At 34.3% G+C, this 27,533-nt stretch overlaps 1 protein-coding gene across 1 annotated transcript; it reads left to right on the forward strand.

Moving 5' to 3' along the window:
• The first annotated feature begins 1,980 nt into the window (after nt 1-1,980).
• Nucleotides 1,981-13,441, forward strand: LOC120088053 (polyadenylate-binding protein RBP47). The gene is made up of 6 exons (XM_039045083.1): nt 1,981-2,752; nt 3,813-4,293; nt 5,863-5,942; nt 6,094-6,224; nt 11,855-11,951; nt 12,981-13,441. The coding sequence occupies exons 1-6, from the start codon at nt 2,378-2,380 to the stop codon at nt 13,122-13,124; spliced, it is 1,308 nt and encodes a 435-aa protein (XP_038901011.1). The 5' UTR covers nt 1,981-2,377; the 3' UTR covers nt 13,125-13,441.
• Nucleotides 13,442-27,533: the final 14,092 nt, after the last annotated feature.

Below are 27,533 nucleotides of genomic sequence, written 5' to 3' on the forward strand. Positions count from 1 at the left end.
TATGAAACATGCTTTTAAATACACCGCATTCATTAGGTTTTTCCGTTTTGGGTTGTTAAAAAAATGGATGAGTTTATTAATTTGCCAGTTAATAAAAACAATTTCTATGTTTAGCTATTTATCTTGCTAACACTTAGTATAAGAATTATTGTTCATTTTCAATGTTCAAAATACTAAGAACATAAACACATTTAATACCACTAAAAAAAATTATAAAATTAAAGACTTCTCGAAAATTTTGAAAACTAAATACTCTATAAAATTCTCTTGAAATTTTCTGAAGATTGAAAACACTTCAAAGATAAAAGATACCTTGGTGATGATAAAGAAATTTAGAAATAAAAAAATTTTAAATTATAAAAAAAAAATCTTTAAAACATGAAAAATTTAAAGACAAGTAAGAGATTCAACTTTAAAAACAAATGTCTCAACCGTCAAATGAAACATGCGCCAAAGATAAAGAATGGTCATACATTAGCTACACCCATAAATAATACGAAATTAAGTCGAACTCTATTCAAATAAATTTCATTCGTGGAAATATTGTGTAAATAACTACTATGAAATTTAGAATAATAAATTTGTCCAACAATTATCCATTTGGAGAAAAATGGTTAATTAGTCAAATTCATTACAATTTTAACTGAAGCAGAAATATCTATTTCCAAACATAACTTAATTGTGAACAGAAAAATTTAACCCATTTGGTATAAATTAGAGTTAAAGACAATGATTAGAAGAGACTAAAAAAACACGTTTATTAAAAATAAAAATAAAAAACCAAACCGTACTGTGGACCCTACACGAATAATGGGTCCCACATTTAACACGGACGACGGCATCAACGCGTTACTACGGACGTCGCTTCCACGGAACGGACACTCCGCCGATGTATATTGAATTTCCATCTACTTGTTAAACATTTCTGTATCTCCATAATTTGCAATTATTATTTTCACATATATTTATATTGTAATTATATAACACTAAACTTACAACAAATATATATTATTGATCTCGAGATCAAAGGTTCTATATTTCAATTTCATTAGTCAACCACAATTTAGTTTAATTCATATTTGTATGTGTTGAGGACCAATAGATTCGTGATTTAAATTTCTACCAATAGATTCGTGATTTAAATCTCTACCTCCAATTTGTCTAAATTTTGATTTTACTTTGTTTAGTCTCTAAATTTAAAATGTTACAATTTTACTTCGAAAATTTGAATTTTGTTTTAATTTGGATTTCAAGATTTAAACTTTTATTTCTTTATTTTTAAAGTGAATATTCACTTGTGTTAATATCTATTAATTAATTTTAAGAATAAAAACAATATAATCAATTACGTTTCTTTTCTTTTCATCTCTATTAAAATTAATTTTAAAATTCTACTTCATAATTGTTTTGAATTAGTTAATAGACATTATCATAAAATATTAAAGTTAGTATTTAGATCCAAAATTTAAGGAAAAAAAACATAGTTCTTCTAAAAAAAAATTAAATTTGCTAAGCTTTCATCATTACACTATTTCTTCTCAAGTAATTATTTGATAGGGTTAAATCAATGTAACTAATGATTTAATATGAACAAGGAAAAAAAAAAAGAAAATAAATTAAAATTTTATTTAAAATATGTATTAAATGGTTATTAGGAATAACACATTAGACTCTACCATCATTATAGTTACATTCAAAAGATATTAAATGGACGAACTATAATGTCTTTATTTTTAATAATAATTTAATTAAGTATAATATATTAATTAATTGTCGTTATATATACAAATTAGATAGAAGAATTTCTTTTTATAAGAAATTATGTTTGATGTTTTAAATCTCCACCTCAATTTAAAAATAAATAGATGGGGTTTAATTCAATTTTTTTTTTTTAAGTTTTATATAACTTTTGCATTGGAGACAATTTTTAGGGCAAATACTCTCCCTCTTCTTTCCCTTTCCACTCAGGCTTTTGAAATATGTTTTTTTTATATAATTTTTGCTTTTGAATACTTAACGGTGTAAATTTTCCGGCCACCTTGTTTTGTTTCATTCTCCACCCACCGAGATCCACCACCGTCATCGCCGCCGCCGCCGCCGCCTCTCTCTCTCATAATATTATTTTATTGGAACGCTACATTCACAATAAAACCTCTTTCTCATTCCCAATCTCCTCCTCTTTCTCTCTCTCTTTCTCTCTAGTCTTCATTCAGCAGTTTCTCTCTCTCTCTCTCTCTCTCTCTCTCTCTCTCTCTCCAACCTGGTCTTACTCCTTCACACCCAACCAGGGCCGTCGTCTATCGCATATCTCGCCGGAGAGAGAGAGAAAAACGAAGAGTGCGGAGACGGAGACGGAGACCGAGATACTTTGAAGATCATGGCTCAGCCTTCCAACGGTGCTGATCTCAATCCACAAGCCCCTCATCCTCACCACCACCAATGGTTTCAACAACAGCAACAGTATCAACAGCAATGGATGGCGATGCAGTACCCTGCCGCCGCCATGGCCATGATGCACCAACAGCAGATGATGATGTATCCTCCTCAGCATTACATGGCGTATTCTCACCATCCTTATCAACAGCAGCAACAGCAACATCAACAGCCGTCGCAGCAGCAGCATCAGCAAGCTCAGTCGCAACGACCTCGCAGACAGGGGTCAACGGACGAGGTTAAGACGCTTTGGATTGGTGACCTTCAACCCTGGATGGACGAGACCTACCTCAATAATTGTTTCGCTCACACCGGCGAGGTCTAAACTTACTTATCGTATTGAGCTTTTATTTTTGACGTCTCTCTACCTATAATTGTTTTTTGAGTTTCTGTAGATCGTTTTGACACTTTCTATAATGAGATCGATCAGATTTCTTTATCATTTTTCTCGCTTACGCGTTCTAGAATTGATTTGAAGTCTGTGAATCTGTGCTTGTTGGCATTATTATTGCTGCATCTTATATTGTTCTGCAATTGGATTGGTGGTCCAAAACGAGTCTAGCCAATGCGAGAAGAATTGTTACTAAAGAGGGGATAAATCTTAGATTAATTTATTGTTGTATGAACGTCTCTCTTTTTCCTTCCATCGACTCAAAAGGGACTGGGACTCGTAATTTTAACATTAGAATGTGCTTTACTATACCTCTGTCCTTTTTTTTTGACACTTCAATTGTCCTTGATATCTTAATGATGGAGGCAATTAGATCACAACTAAATTAAGTGCAATGAGTGACATTTCATATACAAGTAGTTTAGATTGTCAGAACTGAGGATGTACACTACTATAGTCATGATCTGGTCATATGCAATGAGATGGAATAGTTGGGATTATAACTTTGATTTTTAGCTGCTAGAGACATAGCTATCTTATCTCCCACTTCATTCATACCCTTTATAATGCTATTGAAATTTATGTTTCCTTCCTCATGATTCATGAAATGCGTATCCTTTTAATTTTTTTTAAGAAAAAAATGTGTATTTTTTTAGTTTAAGTTGAAATAACGTGTGTTCTTCTCGAGTTTCTTGTCTTAAAATAACTCATGCCTAAATTTCTTCAAACAATTTGTCTTCAGTGTCATCGAATACTCTTTTGACGGAATTAGTGTATAGAAATGTATAAGTATAATTGTTATTATGCTTAATTCATCCGGGCAGCAATTTTGAGTGACATATTGTTTGCTTCTGATTCTGGTTTATATTGGTCAATGTTTATATGGATTCGTGCAGACTGTGTTTTACATTTCCCCTTGTCTAAATTGATCTCTATCAAGAACATCTTTTTTGGTCTTCAGTTGACTGAACTGTTTGAGATCACGCAGGTTTTCTCTGTTAAGGTTATATGCAATAAGCAAACTGGTCAATCTGAGGGCTATGGTTTTGTTGAGTTCTACTCGCATGCAACAGCTGATAAAATATTGCAGAATTATAATGGTGCTATAATGCCTAACACAGATCTGCCTTTCCGTCTCAATTGGGCAACCTTTAGTTCAAATGATAGGCGACCGGACACTGGTTCTGACCTATCGATATTTGTTGGTGATTTGGCTGCCGATGTGACTGATGCTATGCTGCAAGAAACTTTTTCTAGTAGATATGCATCTGTTAAAGGAGCAAAGGTGGTTATTGATTCAAACTCAGGTCGTTCAAAAGGTTATGGCTTTGTCAGGTTTAGTGATGAAAATGAAAGAACAAGGGCTATGACGGAAATGAACGGAATATATTGTTCAAGTAGACCCATGCGCATTGGTGTTGCAACACCAAAGAAAGCATCTGGATATCAACAAGGTTATGCCTCACAAGGTTAGTCTTGTTCTTCTGGCATCAGTGCTGGGTGTTGTTTCTAAGGAATTGAAAATCTAGAAATCATCATTAACTATCTTACAGCCTTCATGAATGAATGAGCTAATGTACCCCTATCCCTAGCACACACAGGCCTGAAAAAAAAAAAAGAATAAAAAATACAGAACCCAAAAAGGTATACCAAAATTACCATTCAAAGTTGTCCTATTTTCAAGCAACAAGGTTAATTGATAAAAAGAGGATGGTTATTACAGAAGTTTGTCACGTACAGCAGTAGAATTGTCTGCAATGGTTCTTTTGACAGTTTCTTATTTAATTCTTCTAGTTTTATCTTTTATGCAATTACTTCAGCCACAAAAGGGTTGATAGTACTGAGGCTAGGGTCTTATTTATTTATTTTCTGGAATTCTGCATTCCATTGATATAATCTTTAGCACTGGGTATATCTCTGCAATACACGTTGAACACTTTTTAGAACATGAAATCTATTAGAGTAACATTTTTCAAGACTTTTCATTCTTAATCCAGTGCTTTTTTCCCCCACTAAATCTTTCCCCCTCTAAATGCTGAACCATCTTGAGATTATTGATTTTCGAGTCTATTGATGAATCTATTATTCTGTTGGTCATGCTTTTTGCCACATTATTCTTTATTATCGGACATCCATGTTGGATTGTATTGTAACTTTTTGGTACTGGTTTTTCTTGGATGGGGAATTTCTTTCTCCTTTTATCTTTCCCCTCCTGCTGCAATGATGAATGAAGCATCATTTTTCAAGAAGTTTAGTGAACCAGTCTACTGGCCAGTATTAATGTTGTTGGCTGTATGTCAACTAGGAGAAGAAGTCTGGAAGTGATTGATGTTTTCCATCGGCAGGAGGAGGATCTTGATCATCTTTTGTGAGTTGCCAGTTTGCTTATTCCTTGTGGAGTCAGTTTTTTAAGGGTTTTGGGGTTGTTGTGGTGGGTAATAGGAATTGCCACCCTAGCCTCTATGTTGGAAGAGATACCGATGAACTCTTCCTTTCGTGATAAAGGAAGAGTCTTGTGGCTGGCTTGCTCTTTTGCTATTTTGTGGGGAGTGTGATTTGAGAAGAATAGAAGAGTTTACAGAGAGATTGAGAGGTCTTTGGAGAAGGTGTGGGAGGTTGTGAGGTTTATTAATGCATATTTTATGGGTGTTCATACATTAGTCTTTATGTAGTTTTTAGTACAGTGTTATTTTTTGAATTGGAGTCTGTTCTTGTAGTTATTAAGGACTTCTTTTGCGGCCTTTTTTTTTGTATGCGCTTCTAAATTGTTTCATTTCTTTTCATGAAAGCTTGATTTCTTATTTGAAAAAAAAGGTTTATGGAATGGGATTCTACTTCTTGTGGAGAAGATGTTCTAATTACTAATTTATTGTGAAATTATAAGGTGTAAATGTTGCTAAAATGTAGTTTTTGTGTTTTCAATTTGTATATGAGATGAGATGTTGATTCTGATGCCAATTTCTCTCTCTCTCTCTCTCTCTCTCTTCTTATTATTTTTTAAAAAATTTAAATTTAAATTTGTTATTTATTTTATTTAGCTTTGGTACTGGCTGGTGGACATGCCAATGGCATTGCTGTTCAGGGTTCACAATCAGATGGCGAGTCAAACAACACCACTGTTAGTTTATCCCTCCCTATCTCATATTAATTTTCTTTCTTTCAATGCCTACTTAAATCTCATATTAATTTTCTTTCTTTCAATACATACTTAAATTTCATATTAATTTTCTTTCTTTCAATACATACTTAACCAACTTGTGGTACCTCAGATATTTGTTGGCGGCCTCGATTCTGATGTTAGTGATGAAGATCTCAAGCAGCCTTTCTCAAAATTTGGTGATGTTGTCTCTGTGAAAATCCCTATTGGAAAAGGATGTGGATTTGTGCAATTTGCTAACAGGTATTCTTCTTCTGTTGAGCTTTCTGTCGTTAAACATGCAGCTGCCATGCTAATCTTTTTATCTTAAGAGTAATTAGTGGTTACAAAATGGGAAGGTCACTCAAATCGGGCACAAGTTGGATTGACCCATGAAATAGTCGTCAGTTTTGGCTTGCCGTAGTAGTTGGCCATATTGGGTCTAAGATCTATGACCTATCTGCCTGTGTCTTTTAGGACATTTTTATTAGGTAGCCTGCTTTTCTAGAATATTTGTGGACATGTACTTATTTTATTAATAATTGTAGCTATATGTTTTTAGAAAGTAATGGCAAGTGAAACATTTTTAAAAACCAAATTAACTTAGTAGTAATCACTTCTTCTTCTTCTTCTCTCTCTCTCTCTCTCTCTCTCTTTTATATATATATATATATATATATANATATATTAAAAAGATTTTTTTTCCTTTTTATTGTAAGCACTTATTTACTTAATTGATAATTAAGAATTAACCTTGATATTAATTGTAATAATCATGGAATCACTCATTGACGTGGGTTTTATTCTTTACCCTATTTGTTATTATATTGATTTACTTTTTGCAATATTCCATAATCATTATTTTTGCATTGTTTGATATTCATTATGTTAATAGTGTCAAGAAACCCCTTCCTTAAAAGTAAACACAGATGCCCTCAAGCACGGACGGTTAAAGTAGAATTATAAGTCAAAACTCTTCCGTAAATTCCAATCCATATTAAATTCATTTACATTTTCGTATAAAAAAATGTCCATAGGAAACAAAGAAAAAAAAGGGAGGGTACAAGGCCAACCACGAAAAGTTATGCTTGGCCTTTTGTTAGACAATAGACTCAAACCTACTGGGAGGCGTAGGCCAGAATCAAGCTGTGCAGTTCTTATTAAATGGCCTGGTCCAACTTGTTTGTTCACATCGTGAACGGTCATCTTACCATTTGAAAGATTCTAATTTCTTGCAACTGACCAACTGCCCCTAGTTTATTAGAAACTTTGAAGTTTTATAGAACTCATATCTATTCAGAGTGAACTTTAACTAATTATTCCCGATCAGATTAGTCCAGTACACTTAATTGTTTCGAGGTTGTGTTATCAAGCAATTAGGAATTACACCAGGAGTGAAATGGTGGATGGAGATTTTAGTACTTACTTTCTTAGTCCCTGGCTCTTGCCTGGGTGGTTTCCTTTATAATTTCATTTGTTTTCTTTTTTTATTAGAAGAAAATAAGTAATCAAGGAACAGCTAAAAGGCCTGGGACGTGAGAAATTCTCTTTCCCCTTTCCTAACAGAAGGATTATACAAGTTAAGTTGCTTGTGGAAGCAGCATTGTAGTATCATGCTCTCTCCAAATTGAAGCTGTAAACTTGGCCACTCAAGTTGGACACGGGGGTTTATTCTTTAATCATACAACAAACTACCTTTGTACGGCGAGTAAAATGAACTACTGAACATGATTGGGGGAAGGAATTATCCTATGAAAGTTCATTAGGATAATTTTACTTCTTTCAGAAAATTTCTGTCCCAAATCAACTTAGCTGAAATATTTCAAGCTTGCGGTCACTCGGTTTTGTGGAAAACATTGCCAAATCTGCAAGATTACATACTCAAAATCTTCAAATTTTGTAACTGTACCATCATTTTGGTTAAATAGAAAAACAAAATGATTAAGCTGCTGTAAGCTTGCACTCAATAGCTTTCATGTTTCTCTCTAGGTTTTGGTTACAAAACTTTTTGTAGTTATTCGAAGGTGTCATTTTATGAGATTGGATGCCCTTTATGTAGAGGTGCTCCTTTCTGTGGGCTGGTTTTTTGGGCCCATATATTCTTTCATTATATTCTTAACAAACGATTGTTTCTTATAGAAAAAAAGACCTCCTAGAATTTCATATGTCCGATGAAGTTGATAATTTTTTTTTAATGCTTTTAATGATTTAAGTTTGTAATTATACGTTGATTGCTAAGCTGAATTATTTCTGACTAGCAAAACCTTTTGAAAATTTTGATTGGAACATTTTGGATCAAGTGCTTCATACTGAAGGTTGTGCCCTTTTCTAAGCAAATGTGTCTGGTGCCAACTTCTCCAACATCACTAATGGCAAGCTAAGAGATAAAGTCTTAGCTTCTAGAGATCTCAGAAAAGGACACCCTCTTTGTCTATTTCTTCTCCATTCCTCTTCATTGTTATGGCAGATTGCTTTAGTAGACTCCTCTCTCAAAGCTCTCCCTCAGGGATTACCAAGGAATTTCACTTAGGAAGGTCTCCCCTATCCATCAAGGTTTAGAATTTTTAGGCCCTTTTGTATTATTTTATTTCCTTTCCCTTCATGAAGTTAGGTTTTTCAATTAAAAAACCACCCTCTTCAATATTGGAAGCTTTAGGGCTTAATATTGACCATGGAAAATGAGAACAGTTGGGGATAAATAACGCAGATTCATCCTTCAAAGCTCATGTGGGACAGATCCATCCATGGATTTTGAGTTACACATGGAGAAGAGTCATCATGGCCAAACTTGGCTCTTACCCATGGATCCTTGGCTGGATTCATTTGCTTTGCACCTCGTCTAAAGGTCCTTGGAAATCTATTCTCAAGCATAAGGATCGAACAAGAATTTGATTCCTGGCGACTCTTTCACTGGCTTTTGACTAGACTGTTGGATCAGTAGTAAACTATTATTTAAGTTATTTCATGCTTCCTAGACTCTTCTCTCCTTTCAACAGGACACGAGATACATGGAACACTCCCCACATAATTACGATCTCAACTTTTGAAGATGACTCTTCTTGGAGGAAGGTTTCACTAAGTGTTGGTGATGTAGGGGTATTTTAGACATTTGCTGTAATTTTCCAATTGTATGATTTACAGTTTTAGTTTGTTTTTATTTTAGTTTAGGTGTGAAAACACCCTTCCCCTTTTGGTCTATTTAAAAGGGGTTTAGCTTTAAGTCTAGTTAGGTTGTTAGGTGTGAAACAACCCTTTCCCTTTGGGTCTATTTAAAGGGATCATTGTCAGCATTTTATCTACTTCAATAATACTTCTACTTTCAAGATTTCTCCGAGAATCAGTCTGCACCAGTGGGCTTCCCTAACAGATTTGCTATCATCATCCCACTTCCCAGATGATCCAAATGGCTCCTAGAACTTTCCAGCTTCTACTTGGTCTGCTTTCTCTCCAATGAATTGATTAAAAAACAATGTTGTTCTTTCCCCTCTCTTTATAGTGTTCAGTGAACATACACATGCAAGTTCCTGAAAAAAAATTAGTTCATATGGGAAAATAATCGTGAGAGTATTCAATTACACACGATATGATGTCGAATAGAAATCCAACATGAGCTCTCTCTAGGATGTTGTATCTTATCTTAGGCATGCAAGGGACAGACACACGAGGCAACCTATTCGTCAATTGTCCCTTTGCCAACGAATACTAGTCCTATATTCCATCTTCCTTCAAATGTCACATAGCAACGAATTGACGACTGCTGATGCTGATTGTGTTTTCTGACAATGGTTTTTTGGATTAAAATTTTAAACTGTATTTTGTGGTTGTTTAATCTACAAGTTATTTGGATGAATAATATTTTAAAAGGAGTTTTAATGGATGCTTTTCATTCTTGTTTCAAGCAAAACAACGGAATTAAAATAATACAGTTTGAAATACAATAGAACGATTAGTATCCTTAACCTGGGACATTCAATAAGGCTTCTTCTTTAGGCTTTAACAACGTTCGGTCACGCTCTGAGCTCTGCTATATTCTATATGAAGGAACAAAAGAAAATTCTAAAACCTTCACGGAAATTCTCAAGTCACAAATGTCGCTGATAACATATTAGAATTTTTACCTTTTCTCCTTGAAAAGCTTCACCAGGACAGGAGTTCAATCCAACATGAATTGCATAAATACCAGCCTCCACTAGACCTGATTTAGTGGCTAGAGCCGCAGCAATTGAAACCATAAAGAACATTATCTAACCTTAGACATGTAGCCAATGCTCATGCCTTTTTGGGTTCTCATTCCAACTAGGCCACCGATGTTCATCAACAATTTAAAAGCTGAAAAACATGAGAAATTTAGGAATTTGCATTGGCAACTTCACATTATGCTTCCAGTTTATTGTGTTTACCAGGAAACAATTCGTTCTTTTAAGGTGAAATTGGGTGCGTGTGGTATTTAATTTAAGGTCTATTAAGATGACATATGCCAAAATCACTCCTGTGATTGTTAGTTAGCATTGGCAGTATTTTTGTTCTCTGCTTGCATTCTTCACAAAAATTTGTGGCTTGGCAGCTTGCTGCAAACATGAATTTTTATATTACTTCCATGACTCGTATAAACCAACTCTCAGCAATCATTGTGGTCGTTTAATTTATTAGAAAATGAAGTTACAAGAATTTTAGAAGAATGTAATGGAAGAATTATAATGATTACTTATTCCTACAATCTTATCAAGGGAAAGTAAAACTAAAATTTCTTAGTGTCAAATTTACCCTTAAGAGTTAATTTTTTGAACCTTCTGCCGTAAAATTAATACACTCCATGAGTTATATATATATATATATATATATATTTACCATGTGGCTGGGAGGACATCTGTGGTTGACAAAGGTACATTTTGGATAAAAGTTCTTGGAATGATGTTGGGAATCTGTTTTAAGCTGGGATTCAGCATTTCAGCATTGAGTTGAACATTTTTTTCCGATTACTTTTGTGGTTAAGTAAGCTGTTTCAGTGGTTGGATTTAGATGATTAATATGATTGGATTTAGATGATTAATATGATTGGATTCTAAGCATTGTATTGGCTAGATTCATAGCGATAGGTTGATTGAGAGGTGTTAACAAACATGGGTTGACTTAGTGGTCAATAAGGGTCATGGGTTTAATAAAGGATTTAGAGGAAATGGGTCAATCTATGGTGGCTACCTACCTAGGATTTAGAGTTTCCTTGGTACTCAAATGTTGTAGGGCCAAGTGGGTTGTTTCGTGAGATTAGTTGAGGTGTGTGCAAATGGCTCAAACACTCACAAATATAAATAAAAAGGATATATGGACAGGTGTTTGAACAGATATTTAACTGAGAGTATTACATTCCATTCTCTTGTCCAATTACACGCAATTTTTTTAATATCCGTGAGTGTTCGGGTCAGCTTACATGCACCTTGACTAATCTCACAAGACAACCCGTACATTTGGATGTCAAGGAAACTCGTCTAATTACATGCATTATTTTTTGAAACGGAAACGAACTTTTCATTGAATTGATGAAAAAAGTCTAATGCTCATAGTACAAAGAGACGTAAAAAGAGCTTTAAATCAAAACAAACATAACTAAGGATCAGCAGGCGCACCAGGCCATCTCAACTAGGTTGACTCTACCTTAGTGCCCTCATCATATCCCCGAAACCAAAGAAATATCTCTAACATGCTATATAACTCAAATCAGTACAACAAAGGACTTAGCTTAGGACTTAATATAAAAAAAACACACTTAAGTTACAGAGATAGACACACCAATTACATGCATTGAAAATGAGTTTTTCCAAAAACACCAAGTAATGTGGGTACTAGTGGACAGCGCATGACCTATCTTCATACATTTTTTTTTTCATTTTTTGTAGAAAGAATGCTGAGGATGCAATACAAGGACTGAATGGAACAGTTATAGGAAAGCAAACTGTTCGTCTTTCTTGGGGCCGAAGTACGGGGAACAAGCAGGTTTGATCGTATGCCTTTTACTCGTCTTATGGATACTTTTGGATTATTAGTTGTTATAACATATGACCTAGGACCTTTAGAAAACAAGAGTAGAGATGGGATTTGATGACTTTGCATATAGAACTATCGACTATGACACTTATGTGGTGTGGGGATATCTGACCTTTCCTCTTTTCTTTTCTCTGTTAATAATGTTTTCTGTTACCTATAAAAAATGTTGTTTCAGATATGTTTTTGGAGCTTTTATATCTCTAAGTTTTTCATTTACTTGATGAAAAGTCTCAGTTTTCGTTAAAAAAAACCCCTATAAAAATGACATTGATTTTGCACTTGTTGATTTCATCTTTAGATATTTTGACACTCCAATATTTGATGAACCTGTAGACCAACTTTGAATATGTGTCTACATTTATTGGATAAAAGGAATTATGGAGATAAAAAGAAATACATCGAAATTTATAAATTTAGAGAGTAAAAAATATTGAACTTGTTTCTTAAGCTAATAAACATACGAAGTTATGAACATTGTTGAATCATCTAGAGATATGTTTATCTAGTTCTTTTCCTTTTTGTTCCAAATCTTTTGACCGTCATGAGGCACAGCATCATACTGTTTGTAATCAGTTTCTTCAACCTTTTGATTTAATTGCGCACATTACATGACCTGTTTCACACTGTCCACCATCGTCAATCTGACATTTATTTTTTACCTCTCTTAGCATCAATAATCCTTAGAATTTGTGATCAAAAGAATTTAAAATTTACAGATACAGCACAATACAAAAGAATTTGCAGATATAGCGAAATCTAGATTCCACTTTCAAAGTCTATCAGTTATCACTAGGGGTCTATCAATGATAGATCATCACTGGTAGAAGTCTATTAATGATAAAATCTATCACCGATAGTGATAGATTTTGTTATATGTTATACACTTAATTATTATTCCTAAAAGTGTTATTCAATGCAATTACTTAAAAAAAAAAACCTCCTTTATCCTCTTCCAAATACTTGATTTAATGTTGGCAGTGGAGAGGTGATTCTAATAACCAATGGAATGGGGGACGTTATGGTGGGCAAAGCTATGGCGGATATGGTGGCTACTACTCTGTACCACAGCATCAGGACGCAAATATGCATCCCACAGCTGCTTCAGTTAATGGCTCATCTTGAGAAAAGAAGAATATGGCAGCCATTGGCCATTACCACCATCGAATCGAAATCCGAGCCTTCAAAACACAAATCTCTTAGCTATAAATATATATAAACTTCATAATAGAGGGAGAACTTATTTAAGTTGTGGTTAGCCGAATCTTTATTTACTGAATCATATGGCTTGTTAACATTATTACTGCCTTCCCGGAGTCTTTTAGACTGCTTGTAGCTAGCTCATCTGAACAATTTTGGGGTATGTAGGTGGATATTTCTTGGCTGAGAGGGTATTTTTTTTAAAGATTAAATTTACAGATTATAATTATTATTTTTTCATCTATAGGGTGCTTTGATTGAACCATAATCCTAAGAATATCTTATTGACATGGAATCCTTGGAATTGTAGTGTTGTTCCATTATTCAGATTTTGAAAAGAATAGGTTATTTATTAGGTCTCCTGAATTATTTATCTTTGATTGTAGTTACTTTTGATTTCAAATGAAGTCCAATCCTTTCTTTATTTCAATGACTGAAATATTGGCTGGTCTAGTAGCATTGGATGCTTTGATTTGCATTGGATGCTTTCTTAAATAAATGAGGTTTCTAGAATTATTGGTTTTATACCTTTTTTTCACTTAAAAAATTAAATTCATTCTGGGTTAAAATTCAATGTTGGCCACATTGGATCTTAAATCTCAAATTTATTAATTTTTTTTTTATAGTATTTTGTTTTGGTTTATAAACTTTTATTAGGTGTTTCTTTTAGTTTTAAAATTATAAAAACTAACCTTTTTGTTCATTATTGTTATTATGTCGAAAATTTAAAAGAATGCATGTGTTGATTTTACGTGGGCAAGTGAAATTTATAAATAATGAATTGATAAAATAAAGGTCTCTCTTCAAATATGGCTTAAATAAATAGGTTTAATTACACAATTATAATTTTTCTATTTTTTAGATTCATAGCGTAATGGGTTATTGTTTTATACAAAATTTTGGCTCAAATTACTTTTTCTTTCCCCCCTTTTGTTTTGGCTATCCTTTCCAACCACTCTCTTTTTTAAAAAAAATAATATTATTAATACCAAAGGAAGCATAAAGGAGGATTCATCCCATTATGAATTTGAGTCCTTGTATGGATGACCTAAAAATTAGACAAAAAATGTGAAATAATTTTTTTTAAAAAAAAAATGCTGAATGACCCTTTGCTGATGTACAATTCGAGTGAAATTATCAAAATATACTTGCATGCACGTGAAAAAGTAGTCTCACTCTTGCTCTCTTGTTTTTTTTTTCACTCATAAATCATTGTTTCTCACTCTCACTCATCTCGCTTTCACTCGTCGCGATCTCACTTCTTTTTCTCACTCACAAATCACTATGGGGACATTTAGGGCAAGGAGTTGGTTATTATAGTTCTAGGTTATTATAGTTGGGTTATAATAGTTTGTCTTTGGAATGTATATTATTTTAGTTTGGATTATAATAATATGTGTTTGAAATGTAAACTATTTTAGTTTGAGAAGAAAATAGTAAATATTATAGCAAAGAATAGACAATTGATGAATGTAAAATAATAAAAATTGGAGCAAATAGAGGCTTTGAAATAGTATTGACTTTAGCTAATTGTGGAATACAAAATAGTATCTATTATAGCAAGAGGTGGTTATTATAGTCTTATGATAGTTTTTGCCCCAAACATACCCTATGTCTCTCGTTCTCTTTGTTTCCTCACTCACAAAATCACTCATCTCTTTCGCTCTTGTTCATCGAAGTTGGTCGTGTCGGAGTTGCTTGCATGGACTTGCCGTGCTGAAGAAGGAAAAGAAGACATATAGAGGAGAAGAAGGTGGAGAAGAAAAAAGGACGTGTAGAGGAAGATTTCTCATACCAGAGAAGAAGAGAAAAAAGAAAAAAGAAGACAATACCATAACTTCACATGGTTATGACATCAGCAAAGGGGCATTTGACATTTTTTTTCTTCAAAAATTGGGCCATTTGCCATTTTTTTACCTTGGGTCTTTTGGGCAATTATCTCTTATGAATTTTTACAATTAGTTTTTTTTCCCTCTTCAAAACCTATATAAGTAAGAAAAGTTTCTCTAAAAATCTGAAAATTATTACCCTCATAAATGAAAGTAAGAATGAAAACAAAGGTATACTTGATATGTGCATTAACTAGACAATTTATACAATATAACATCATAATACCAAACAATATATTCAATGGATATTTACCTTTTTTCAGTATATTACTCATATATTTGATATATACTTGAGATCGATGGAGAGATAGATCAATTTTTAGCTAAGAATATAAAAGAAAATAAACGAAATCTCCTCAAATGAAGAAAATATTAATTTGAAATATCCTGTCTTAAATGAATATCAACAAAATTAATATAAAACAAAAACAAAGTCAAAATTTGAAAATGATGTTAATATGAAAAGAATTAAATATTTAAGTCATTGATGTGAGATAATGTAAGTAATGATATTTTAAAAAATAAAATCCTTATATAATTAATAGTAAATCTAAAAATGATATATTTTTTTTTAAAATATTAAACAAATTAAAAATGAGAGAAAATATCAAAAGGTTAAAACTGTCCCAAAATGTCGCTAAAATCTAATTAGCATATTACTAAATTTTAGTACATTTGTGATATATTATTTCTAATTCTCTAAATCTTTTTAAAATATAAATTAGAACTAACGAGCTAAAGAGAACATATGTTAACGATCGTCCGATTCGAATTCCTTTTGAAGTTTATTCTACTGAAAAAAAGGGAATTAATGAGAGATGAAAGCAAAAGAAAAAGTTATGAATTTCGTACTGTTTCATGCACACTGTTTTACAAAATAAAGTTGTGATAATTGTGAATGTTAAATGGATTAAACTTTTCCGATACCAATTCATTTACTTATTTTTGCTCAAATTAATGGTGCCATGTGCTGCATCTTATATATGGATAATCGGACCTCTTTTTTCTTGACCTCTAGACTCATAGGCAAATGCTTGCTGTCTAATTATAGTGGTGATATAGAGTAGATTTAGCTTTCAATAATTTGTAGTGCGTGGGAATAAGAGTTTTGAGTGAATGAATTGATTTGTAGTTGGAAATGTTTTCGAGTGATTTTGAAATAAAATTATTTTTTTTACGATCAAAATTACATCGGATAAAAGTTGTTTGAAGCAATGATTTTAAGAAAAAGATTTAGGTAAGATTGATTTTCATACCGTTATATTGATGTTTGGTTCTAAACTATTAAAAGTGATTTTAGAATTATCAAATTACTGGTTTTTTAAAACCATTGTTATATAAGCAAGGCAAATGTTATTAAAAAAAGAAGTGTAGGGTGATTCCCACTGAATCACCCAACTAAAAGCATATTTCAAAAAGTGTTGAAAATTAATTTTAAATGACTTTAGTTTGTTTTTTTTCCCCTGTTAGGGGAGCTATTTTAGTTTTTTATTGTTTAATTTGTTTGAGTGTTTTCCTGTTTATGAGTCGTTCTTCTCGAAATATTGAATTGTAATACAATCCTAAAATTTAGAAGACGGCATAGATTGAAAAAAAACACTAAAGAAAGAAAACATCAATCTTAAAGAAGAGGCAGATAGAGATTTGGACAATAGTAATACTTCTACATTTCAAGAACCTTAAGAGAAGATGTATTGCAAGTGTTTTTGAATTTAAGTTTGGTTTAATTCACGTGCTTCTCGGTATATCACGTCTAAAATCACTTCTAATTATAAAATAACGATGTTTTTATTTGGCAATATAATAAATAAGTACTTTTCACTTGGAAGTTAATCCCAAGTGATTTTTAATATGTAATAGTAAGAGAGGTTTTGGTTTTAAAATGACCATTAATTATTTCAAATTTAAAATAACTATCTCATATATCACTTTGTTTTGTCTTAAAACTATGTGAAAAATTAAAAAAATTTCTCCTCTATTATTATTATTTTTTTCTCTCCCCCATTATTTATCTCTACCCTTTTCTACTCACTCTCTAACTTTATTCTCTAGCTAAAATGGTCATCATTGTTTCTCACTTTTTCTCTCTCTCCAATATATTCTTTTAATCCCCCTTTCTTTTTCTTAACTTTATATCTCTTACTCTTTTGGTAAAGTTTTTTCTCTCAAAATTTTGTCCCTCTCTCTAACTTTTACTTTTCTTTGAAGTTTGACTTCCTAGAGTTTCTTTCATATCTCACTAACTTTATTTTTATATCTTTCACTTTTTACTTGTTTGATTAAGACTTAGTTTGAGATTAGTCGTAGCTTTTAAAATAATTGATGATAATATTATATTGAAAAGAATTAATTGTGACGTGTAAGAATAGTGTTTGATAAATTTCATCTTTAAACTTGAGAAAGCATATTAAAGTGTTTGATAAAATTAATACAAAATTATTATGATTTAGTTATAACGACTAAAGTAACATTATTTCAATCATTTTCTTTAATCAAACTTACTATAAGATAATTATTTTAATTTTATATGCATTAAATTAGAAATAATTTTTTTCTTTTAAATTATAAGATAAAATTTAAACAAAAAAATTGTTATTGAAAATTGAAAAGGGAATGATATATTTGTAATGTTTTAAAAATCAGTTTGAGAAATATAGATTTTTAGGTAAGCTTGAATTCAAAAGTGTTATAGATGGAGTGCTGAAAAAAAAACAATTTTGGATCGAATTGTTGTGGCGTGGAAACCACTTTCCTGAAACTAAATTCGGTGCGATTCCGGTGTTAAATCGCCACAAGCCGATTGCTCCCCAAGGTTAATACAACATCTTCTCAGAAGTGCACTCATCGAAGAAAGATTGGAATCAAGTGAAAATTTTGCTCAGATAAAATTATTAAAATAGAGAGAAATAAGCCAAAACACAAATTTCACCTCAAGGACTAAAACAACCCTTTTTTTCTTTTTATAAGAATAAAAAAAATATATTTTTTTTCTAAATTAAATTTAGAAAATATTTAGATCTAAATTAAATACAAAACCTTTCATATCTAAATTAAATAGGAAAAAATTTCATATCTAAATTAAATACAAAAATTGTTTTTAAATTTAAATTAAATATAGAAATGCATTTAGAAATCTTTGGCTCAGCAAATGACTAATTGACTAATTATTCCCAACAATCCCTCACGAATGACTAGGGATGGTAACGGGGTGGGTGGGGATGCACACCTCATCCCCGTCCTTGTCCTCATCCCATTCCCCTTTTTGAGGTCAGGAAATCCCCATTCAAGGATCTGAGTCCCCGCGGGAAAAATCTCCATTTTTTTATAATTATTTTTATTATTAAAATTAACTAAAGTTAGTATTTATATTTAAATTGTAAATTTTATATAAGAAATTAGTATTATCGTTACATATATTTATTTAAATTAACAATTAAAAATATTTTTATTATTTTTATTATAAATTAATAAAATTATTATAGATCATTAAAATACTAAACATGGATATTGCATATAATATATACTAATATATATTATAATAATAATTAATATTACAAAAAAACTGAAACAATAGCTTTTCAGCTACTATTTTGGACGAAAATCCTGTCCTTATCCCCAATCGGGGACTCGATTTAATTCCCCGATTTGACCCCGTACCTGGTCAAACTGGAGATTCCCCACGGGGGATTTTTCCATCTATACGAATGATGGATAGTTAAGAAACAATAAATCATTTTTCTGTACAAAAGTAGGAGAATAAAATTAAACATTAATATCTTGACGATTTGAATTGATGCATAGTGAAAAAGGACAACAACTTTGTTAAAGAGAGCGAATTACCTCTTGAACTTTCAATAATTGTAGTTGAGACCCCCACAATCGTTTTTCTCCTTAAATTTTCATTTATTTCGAGATTTGGGTCAACGTGAAAGCTCTAGGAAAATACCCTTAAACTTTTTCATAAAAGGCGGTCTTGCCTTCACATTCATATTTATTGCTTCATCAAGTCTATCGTAATAGACCATTAGAAAACGAGCTATGAATACTTCACATCTAATCCATACCAGGGACCAATTTCATCAAGTCTATCAAAGAAAAATCACTAAAAAAGCCGAGCTATAAAAATTTTACAACTTTCTGTCAAGTTCATATAAAGACCACCCAAAGAAAGGGCTACGGAATTTAAAGGTTTTAGTTCTATCCACCAAGTCTGTACTAGGACCACTAAAATAAAGGGCTATGGACCATCAAGTCTATCGCAATAGATCAGTAAATGGTTATGGACCACCATAAGGATTTGAGTCCCTTACTTGTTGAATATTCTAGAATTACTCTTCTTTTAGGCCTTTAGTGAGAGGAACTGCTAAATTCCTCTCTGATCTTACATACTCCAAGGAGATAATTCCCTCTTTTAACAGTTGTTCCATAACTTCACGTTTCAAATGAATATGTCTTCTTTTACCCTTATACACACTGTTCTTGGCAATACCTATGGCAGCATGTAAATCACAATGAAGATATACTTGAAGGAAATCAGACATGAGGATTTTCATGAGCAGCGGAAGGATCGTTTCAAATTTCATTTTTATATGAACAACAACAATTATAGTCAAGAAACAGAAACATACAGTCATGCATAAAGCGAAATCACAGCATGCTTTCACAACATACTTTTCTACACGATCAAGGGAAGAATTACACATACATTTGAAGACTCATCTTCAAGATCCCTCGATCACGAATGTTTATTCCCAGCAAGACAGAAATATGAACACTTGAACAATACGATCGCTCTACTGCACGATCAACGCGACCACAAACACAACGATCAACAAGGTCCCGAACACAGCGAACGCAACGAATAGCCTTCGAATTGTTGGGGTTGATGTCCTAAAATCTCGTGTCCTGTAGTTTGTAAATAGTTTGTACGAACGCTTGTGTTGTTAATATATGATATTTACTTCACATCTTGTATTTTTCTCAGTTACTTGTTTAATTTGCTTTACCACAAACCAATAAACATAAAATTGCTGGTTATCTGTATGTGACTCAAGCATGTATGTGGTGACATACACGTGGATCATGTCTTAAGTGATAGCCAAAATGGTCTGTAGTATATGGATATAGGAGGGAAACCTTATCCTGGTAACGCTACGGATGCGGCCTGCTTTGTGGAATAGTCACAAGTGTTGTGACTTGTGATAGATGGTTTGATCCTAATCATTCATGTTGGGGACATGCGAGCGGGGGCGTCCTATACAAAAAGATCTAACCATGAAGTGTTAACGTCTCGTTATATAACACCATTCATGATAGACACTTCACTTCACTAGGATGACCATAGGTAACATGACCTCAATCCTGAGTGAGTTGGGAACTCTTGCTATTGAGGGCGGTCCTTTGATTTGTATGGGTGCGAGTGGCCAGGTCCCCGATTCAAACCTACCATTTTGGGTATTTGTCTGATTTGGGAGTTGGGAACTCAGCTACACAAGATGGAATTCACTTCTTCCCCGAGACAGGGGTAAGTAGATAGATAGCTCCCTTAAGGGCTGATTCCGGGGCTTGAACGCTGTGGCGCCACACATTTTCTCTTGGTCCGAGAGGTGTTCACACATAGTTGGACTATGTTGTATTGTTCATTAGAGGAATCAGTGGTACTTAAGGAGTGAAATGTAACTACAAGGGCAAAACAGTAATTTGGCCCAACTGTACTTATGAGCATCTGTGAAGGGTTATCGTACTCATGATTAGTTATATCTGATGAACATAGAAATATATCTGTGGTAAGAAGAGTTCAGATGTTGGTCTTTAGTGGAATGCCTGACAGTTAACGAATGGTGGATCTCATGGCTAAAGAGTTTAGTCAGCTATTCACGTATCGTTGGAGCTTTGAGCCATAGGTCCATTAGGTCCCCTGGGTAGCTTGGATAAAGTCGAGAACCAGTGTTTGGGTTAATTTAAAATGTTCAAATTGACAAGAGGAAGTTCGATTATATATGATATAATTGGACTGGTTAATTATATATGATATGATTGGTTAAATATATGAGATATATTATTTTGGAGGAAATTATATAAATATGATTTATATCAAGTAGAGGAGAAAATACTATAGTAGATATGTGATATCAAACTATAGGATAAAAATATGATATGATTTTATATTTATTAATTAATTAGTTGATTAATTATATGATAATTAATCCAAAATTCACGTTCCGACGTGGGTTAGTGGGGTAGCATCGGTTATTGTAACTGATGAATTAAAATGAAAATAGTTTTCATTTTGATAGAATGCCCGAAGAAAAAAAGAGTGTGCACGCTGATGAAAACCTAAATGATCGCTTAAAGAATCGAGAACCTATATGATAGTTGTCTCGCGCCTAAACAATCGTCCATCTCGTACCTAAACGATCACACGCTATTTTCTACACGATCGGGTAGCTTCTCTAAACGATCATATAGTGTACCGATTTTGCTAAACGATCATATACATTTTCTTAAACGATCGTTTAGTAAAACCTACACAATTGTGTAGCTTCTCCTAAACGATAAGCATACTGCTATGCGATAGCACCTTTTTCCCCTCCCACTTGCTTATCGCCTACACGATCTAGTATTCCTCCTTCATCTACCAAATTCACCAAAGACCATCCTTTGGGTTTTCACTCCGAGAATACCCGAGGCTCTTTTTTGGTGGTGTCTCCTTGCGGCGTTCGTGTTCGTACTGCTGTTGTTGATGCTGCTGTTGGGCGTTGGTAGATCGGGTGAAGGGTTCCGCTGAGTTCTGAAGTGTGAAGACTGTCTTCAACTGGTATGGCACTCATTCCCTAGTTATATCTTGTTAAAGCATGCCGTTAATTAAGTTTTGTTTGCATAACTGTGCGTATGAATGTATATTGTTGTATTTCGGTCACTATGAGAACGGAGCGATCCGAACGTGCTCATGGAACTCTTCGATAAGAGATCCTTCAATTGGTATCAGAGTCAGGTTCTCATACTCCGATTTCATATGTTACAATGAAATGACATTTACGTTCTTGGTGGGTGCATTTCTACACTGTTTAATTGTTAAATCTGTCGTGGATATGCGGATTAATGGATGTTTTCGGGATGATTAGCCTCAGTTTGATTTAGATCCTTTTACATTTGTGGTTATTTGTAAAGGCTCCTGTGTTTTTGGGCATTAATAATCGTTATCGAGTCTGTATTTAAAGTTTGTTTGAAGTTTTGAGTCGTTCGTCGAATAGTTTCTGGGCAAGCGTTGCGGTTCTTCGAAAAAGGAGGCGATCTAGGGTTGATCGCATTGTTCAAAAGATGTGGTACGCGATCGCTGTTGATCGCATCGTAAAGATGATGGAGTACGTGATCGCTGTTGAACGCATCGGTTAAACAATGGGGTATGCGATCAAGAGTTGATCGTATTGTTTTGACGATCAGGTACGCGATCGCTGAGTATCGCGTCATGTAGACGATGAGATGCTTGCAGATTATTTAACGAGCATGCGCTAGACGATCGTTTAGGTCAGTAAGCTTCATCACTTAGTGACTGACTAAACGATCGCTTAGTAACGCAAGGTAAATCGTTTATCTAGTTGCATGCATCGCGTATACGATGAGTTGCTCGCAAATCGTTTAACGCACGTGCGCTAGACGATCTAGGTCAGCAAGCTTCATTGCTTAGTGACTGACTAAACGATCGCTTAGTAACACATGGTAAATCGTTTACCTGTCGTAACGCTACGCGATCGCATAGACGATCAGGCTTCGCAACCTCGTCGTCGTCTACGCGATCGTTTAATTATGCTTCTATCGTCTAGTGCGCGTTGAACGATCGTCTACCTACTAACATTTACTACATGATGAAGACCTCCTGACGATTCAAGACCTGGTTTGCCTATGAACCAGTTTGCTTGATGAAAAATGTAATAGATAGGGTTTTTTCATTCCGGTTTTTGTAAAGGCTCATCCCAGTCCATTAATCCTTTATTTATTACATGCGATGTATGTTTTTTATATGTCATATGGTATGCACATATAGTAAATCCCACCTTAGGTTATGCAATGGTCATGCATCATCTCTTAATTGTAATTGTTATAATTTAGAGAAGCATGAGTTAATTATGTAAGAGCATGCTCATGCATCATATAATATAAGAGTTATATTTATGCATGCATAAAAGCGTTGACATGCCTCATCTTTATATTATAATTGTTATAGTATAAGGGTGAATGATAGCATATTTGCTTGGTTGTTACGCATTTTATAAAAGTTATATAGAGTAATGACCGGATATTGCATGAAGCATGACACATAGATTATTTTATAAATGTTATAAACGCCTCGTTGTGCACAATGTTTTTAGTTGTTTCTTTTTAAAAGTTAAAGAGAAATTAAAACTAAAAGAAATAAGAAAGACATGCATGCTCACTTAGATTTAATTCATGGTTTTAAAGTGTTTAAAACTTGGATCACATAGACCTAAGATCACGGTTCTAATACGATTAGCAACCCTAAGGCTTTAATCTTTTAATCAATTTAATAGGATTAAATTGGCTAATAAAAGGTTAAAGTGTAGTAAATCTATCTATAAGGGACCTTGTCTAAGGTGGGTTCTGTCTAGGCTGGGGTTTTTAAGTTGATGGAAACGTAACACCCCTACCTGTGAACTTACCTGGAAAGGTGAATTAGATAGATTTGATGCATGTATGCAAGTTAAGGACAATCCATTAAAGTGTTTAAATATGACTACTTGAACTTGTTCATATTTCATAGGCAAATGTTGTTTATGAGCAGAGTTTAAAAAGACGACTTAGACTAAAATTAGTAGCTGGATTGTCTAGGTTAATGAATCCCTAGGTAGAACATACAGTGGGAGGTACTTGGGGCATAAGATGCTTCAGTTAAACCTTTCACGTTTCTCCTAAATAGTCCACACCGTGAGATTTACCCTCGGCCTCGCGACATCTTTGGCGTGTCCCACCAACGGATGGTGTTTGGGTCGGTCAATATCAAGGTGGATAGAGAAAGTGTTCATAGTAAGTGGGAGCGGGAAGTGCGACAGCATATCCTTCGGTCTTCCTCGTTGGGTTGAATAAAGTTACTGTGCATCGCCTCGAGGCACCCTGGGAGTGTCCCCTTAAAGGATTGCAGTTTTGCGCGTTTCTTTATTTGATCTTCGGTAAGAGGATAAGGTAACTTAGTCTCTTGTCCTAATCTGCTTCTTCTCTATGATAGGCTCATTAGGGCGGGACTTTGGCACCGAAAGTGAGGGGTTACACTTACGCGGAATAGTTAAAGGTTAACGATTCTTGACCGAAAAATGATGGCTGTTAGGTTCAATAGTTGGTTCTGCCTAATGGTTGAGAATGTCTCATCCCAACGAAGGGAAAACTGATCACCCCACTGGTGACGTTTTTCTTGCCTCACTGGGGCATCATTGCAAAATAGAAGTCTATAACTTAGGGTACTTGAAACTATTTTGCAAAACTCATTGGTTTAAAAGTGGTTTAGCAAAATCTAATAAAGTTTTGTTTGTATTTTCAGCAACATTTTCAAAATGGCAACAGCCACGTTAGCATTGCTAAGCGCTGAAAAACTTACTGGCGATAATTTTGCAACATGGAAACACATGATCACGATGATCCGGATCATCGAGGATCTCATGTTCGCTCTCACGAAGGCTTATCCTCCTATTCCAACTCCGAATGTCGCTCGAAATGTTCGGGAAGCATACGAGCGATAGACAAGGGCGAATGAGAAGGCCCGAGCCTACTTCTTAGTAAGTATTTATGAAGTCTTGGCCAAGAAACATGAACCTATGGTCTCAGCGCGTGAGATCATGTAGTCTCTATGAGGAATGTTTGGACAACCGTTTGAACAGCTTATGCATGAGTCTCTTAAATACATATTCAACTCCAAAATGGAAGAAGGCACCTCTGTTTGTGAACATGTGCTAAACATGATGGTCTACTTTAATGTGGCGGAGTTGAATGGGTCTACCATCGATAAGGGCAGCCAGGTTAGCATAATCCTGCATTCTTTATCGGGGAGCTTCCTGCACTTTGTTAGTAATGTGATTCTTAACAAAGTGAAATATAACCTTACAACTCTCCTCAACGAGTTGCAGACATACCAATCTTTACTGAAAAGTAAGGAAAGGTAGAAGGGTGAGGCAAATGTTGCTTCATCCTCCAGGACGTTCCATATAGGTTCGATCTCAGGAACAAAGTCTGCACCTTCTGCTTCTAACTCTGCAAAGAGGAAGAAGAAAAAGGGTGGTAAGGGAAAAGGAAAGGCGCCTACTAACCCATCGCCTGTCGCCCCAAGTAGTTGTCCACAAGTTGTTAAGGAAAAATGTTTCCACTGCAACCAAGATGGACACTAGAAGAGGAACTGTCCTCGGTATCTGAAAAAGAAGAAAGCCGCCAAGACTAAGGCCAAGGCATATAAAGGTAAATGTGATTTACTTATGCTTGAAACTTGTTTAGTGGAGAATGATGATTCTGCCTGGATAATTGATTCAGGCGCCACTAACCATGTTTGTTCTTCTTTTCAGGGGATTAGAACTTGGCGACAGTTGAAGGCTGGTGAGATGATGATGCGAGTAGGCACCGGGCACGTCGTCTCAGTTGTGGCAGTGGGAGGACTCCAGTTAGCTTTACAGAATAGGTTTCTTATTTTACATAATGTATTTATTGTTCCTGAACTAAAGAGGAACCTTATTTCTGTAAACTGTTTATTGCAATGTAAATATACTATCTCGTTTAATGTGGATAAAGCATTTATTCATAAAGATGGTGTTTTTATTTGCACAGTAAATCTGGAATCGAATTTATATATGCTAAGCCTGTTAGCCATTAATTCCCTCCATAATACTGAATTGTTTAGAATTATCGTAACTCAATCAAAACGTCGACGAATTTCTCCAAAAGAAAATAACCAACTTTGGCATCTTCGTTTAGGGCACATCAATCTCAATAGGATTGATAGATTGGTGAAGAATGGATTTCTAAATGAGTTAGAAGAAAATTCATTACCAGTGTGCGAATCTTGCCTTAAGGGTAAGATGACTAAACGACCTTTTACTGGAAAAGGTTATAGAGCCAAGGAGCCTCTTGAGTTAGTACATTCTGACCTTTGTGGTCCTATGAATGTCCGAGCTCGAGGTGGCTATGAGTATTTTATAAGTTTTACTAATGATTACTCCAGGTATGAGTATGTTTATTTTATGCAACAGAAGTCTGAATCCTTTGAAAAATTCAAAGAGTTCAAGGCTGAAGTTGAAAACGTTTTAGATAAACGGATTAAAATACTTCGATCAAATCGAGGTGGAGAGTTTTTGGACTCAGTATTCCAGGACTATTTGATAGAACATGGAATGTTTCCCAACTTCAGCGCCGGGTACACTTCAGTAGAATGGTGTAGAGGAGAGGAGAAATAGGACCTTCGCTCGATGATGAGTTACGCTTCCTTACCAGACTCGTTTTGGGGTTTCGAGTGGAGACTGCGATATACATACTCAACTGTGTTCCCTTCAAGAGTGTTGCAAGAACACCTCTAGAGTTGTGGAACGAGTGTAAAGCTAGTTTACGTCACTTCCGTATTTGGGGTTGCCCTAACCATATACTAACCCAGGCCATTTTAATGTTGCTGACCCGTTTACGAAGGCTCTCATGGCTATAGTGTTTGAGGTCACCTATGGAGCATGGGTCTACAAGATCTCCCGCGGCTGACTACGGCAAGTGGGAGATTTTCTTGTACTAGGCTTTTATGCCCTAGTTTTATTGTTTTGTACTAGTTTTTTGTATACCTTAACTTCGCTTTAGAATAAGTGGGAGATTGTTGAGGTTGATGCCCTAAAGTCTCGTGTCCTGTAGTTTGTAAACAGTCTGTACGAGCGCTTGTGTTGTTAATATATGATATTTACTTCACATCTTGTATTTTGCTCAGTTATTTGTTTTTATTTACTTTACCACAAACAAAAATAAACATAAAATCCCTGGTTATCTGTATGTGACTCAAGCATGTATGTGGTGACATACAAGTGGTTCATGTCTTGAGTAATAACCAAAATTGTCTGTAGTATATGGATATAGGACAGAAACCTTATCCTAGTAACGCTATGAATGCGGCCCACTTAGTGGAATGGTCACAAGTGTTATGACCTCTCACAGATGGTCTGATTGTCACAGATGGTCTGATCCTGATCATTCGTGTTGGAGACATGTGAGTGGGGGCGTCCTATACAAAGAGAGACCTGACCACGAAGTGTTAACGTCTCGTTATATAACATCGTTCATGACAGACACTTCACTAGGATGACCATAGGTAACATGACCTCAATCCTAAGTGAGTTGGGAACTCCTGCCATTGTGGGAGGTCTTTTGATTTGTATGGGTGCGAGTGGCCAGGTCGCCGATTCAAACTACCATTTTGGAT

This window comes from Benincasa hispida, chromosome 10, assembly GCF_009727055.1.
Source record: "Benincasa hispida cultivar B227 chromosome 10, ASM972705v1, whole genome shotgun sequence".
NCBI classification, from domain to species: Eukaryota; Viridiplantae; Streptophyta; class Magnoliopsida; order Cucurbitales; family Cucurbitaceae; genus Benincasa; species Benincasa hispida.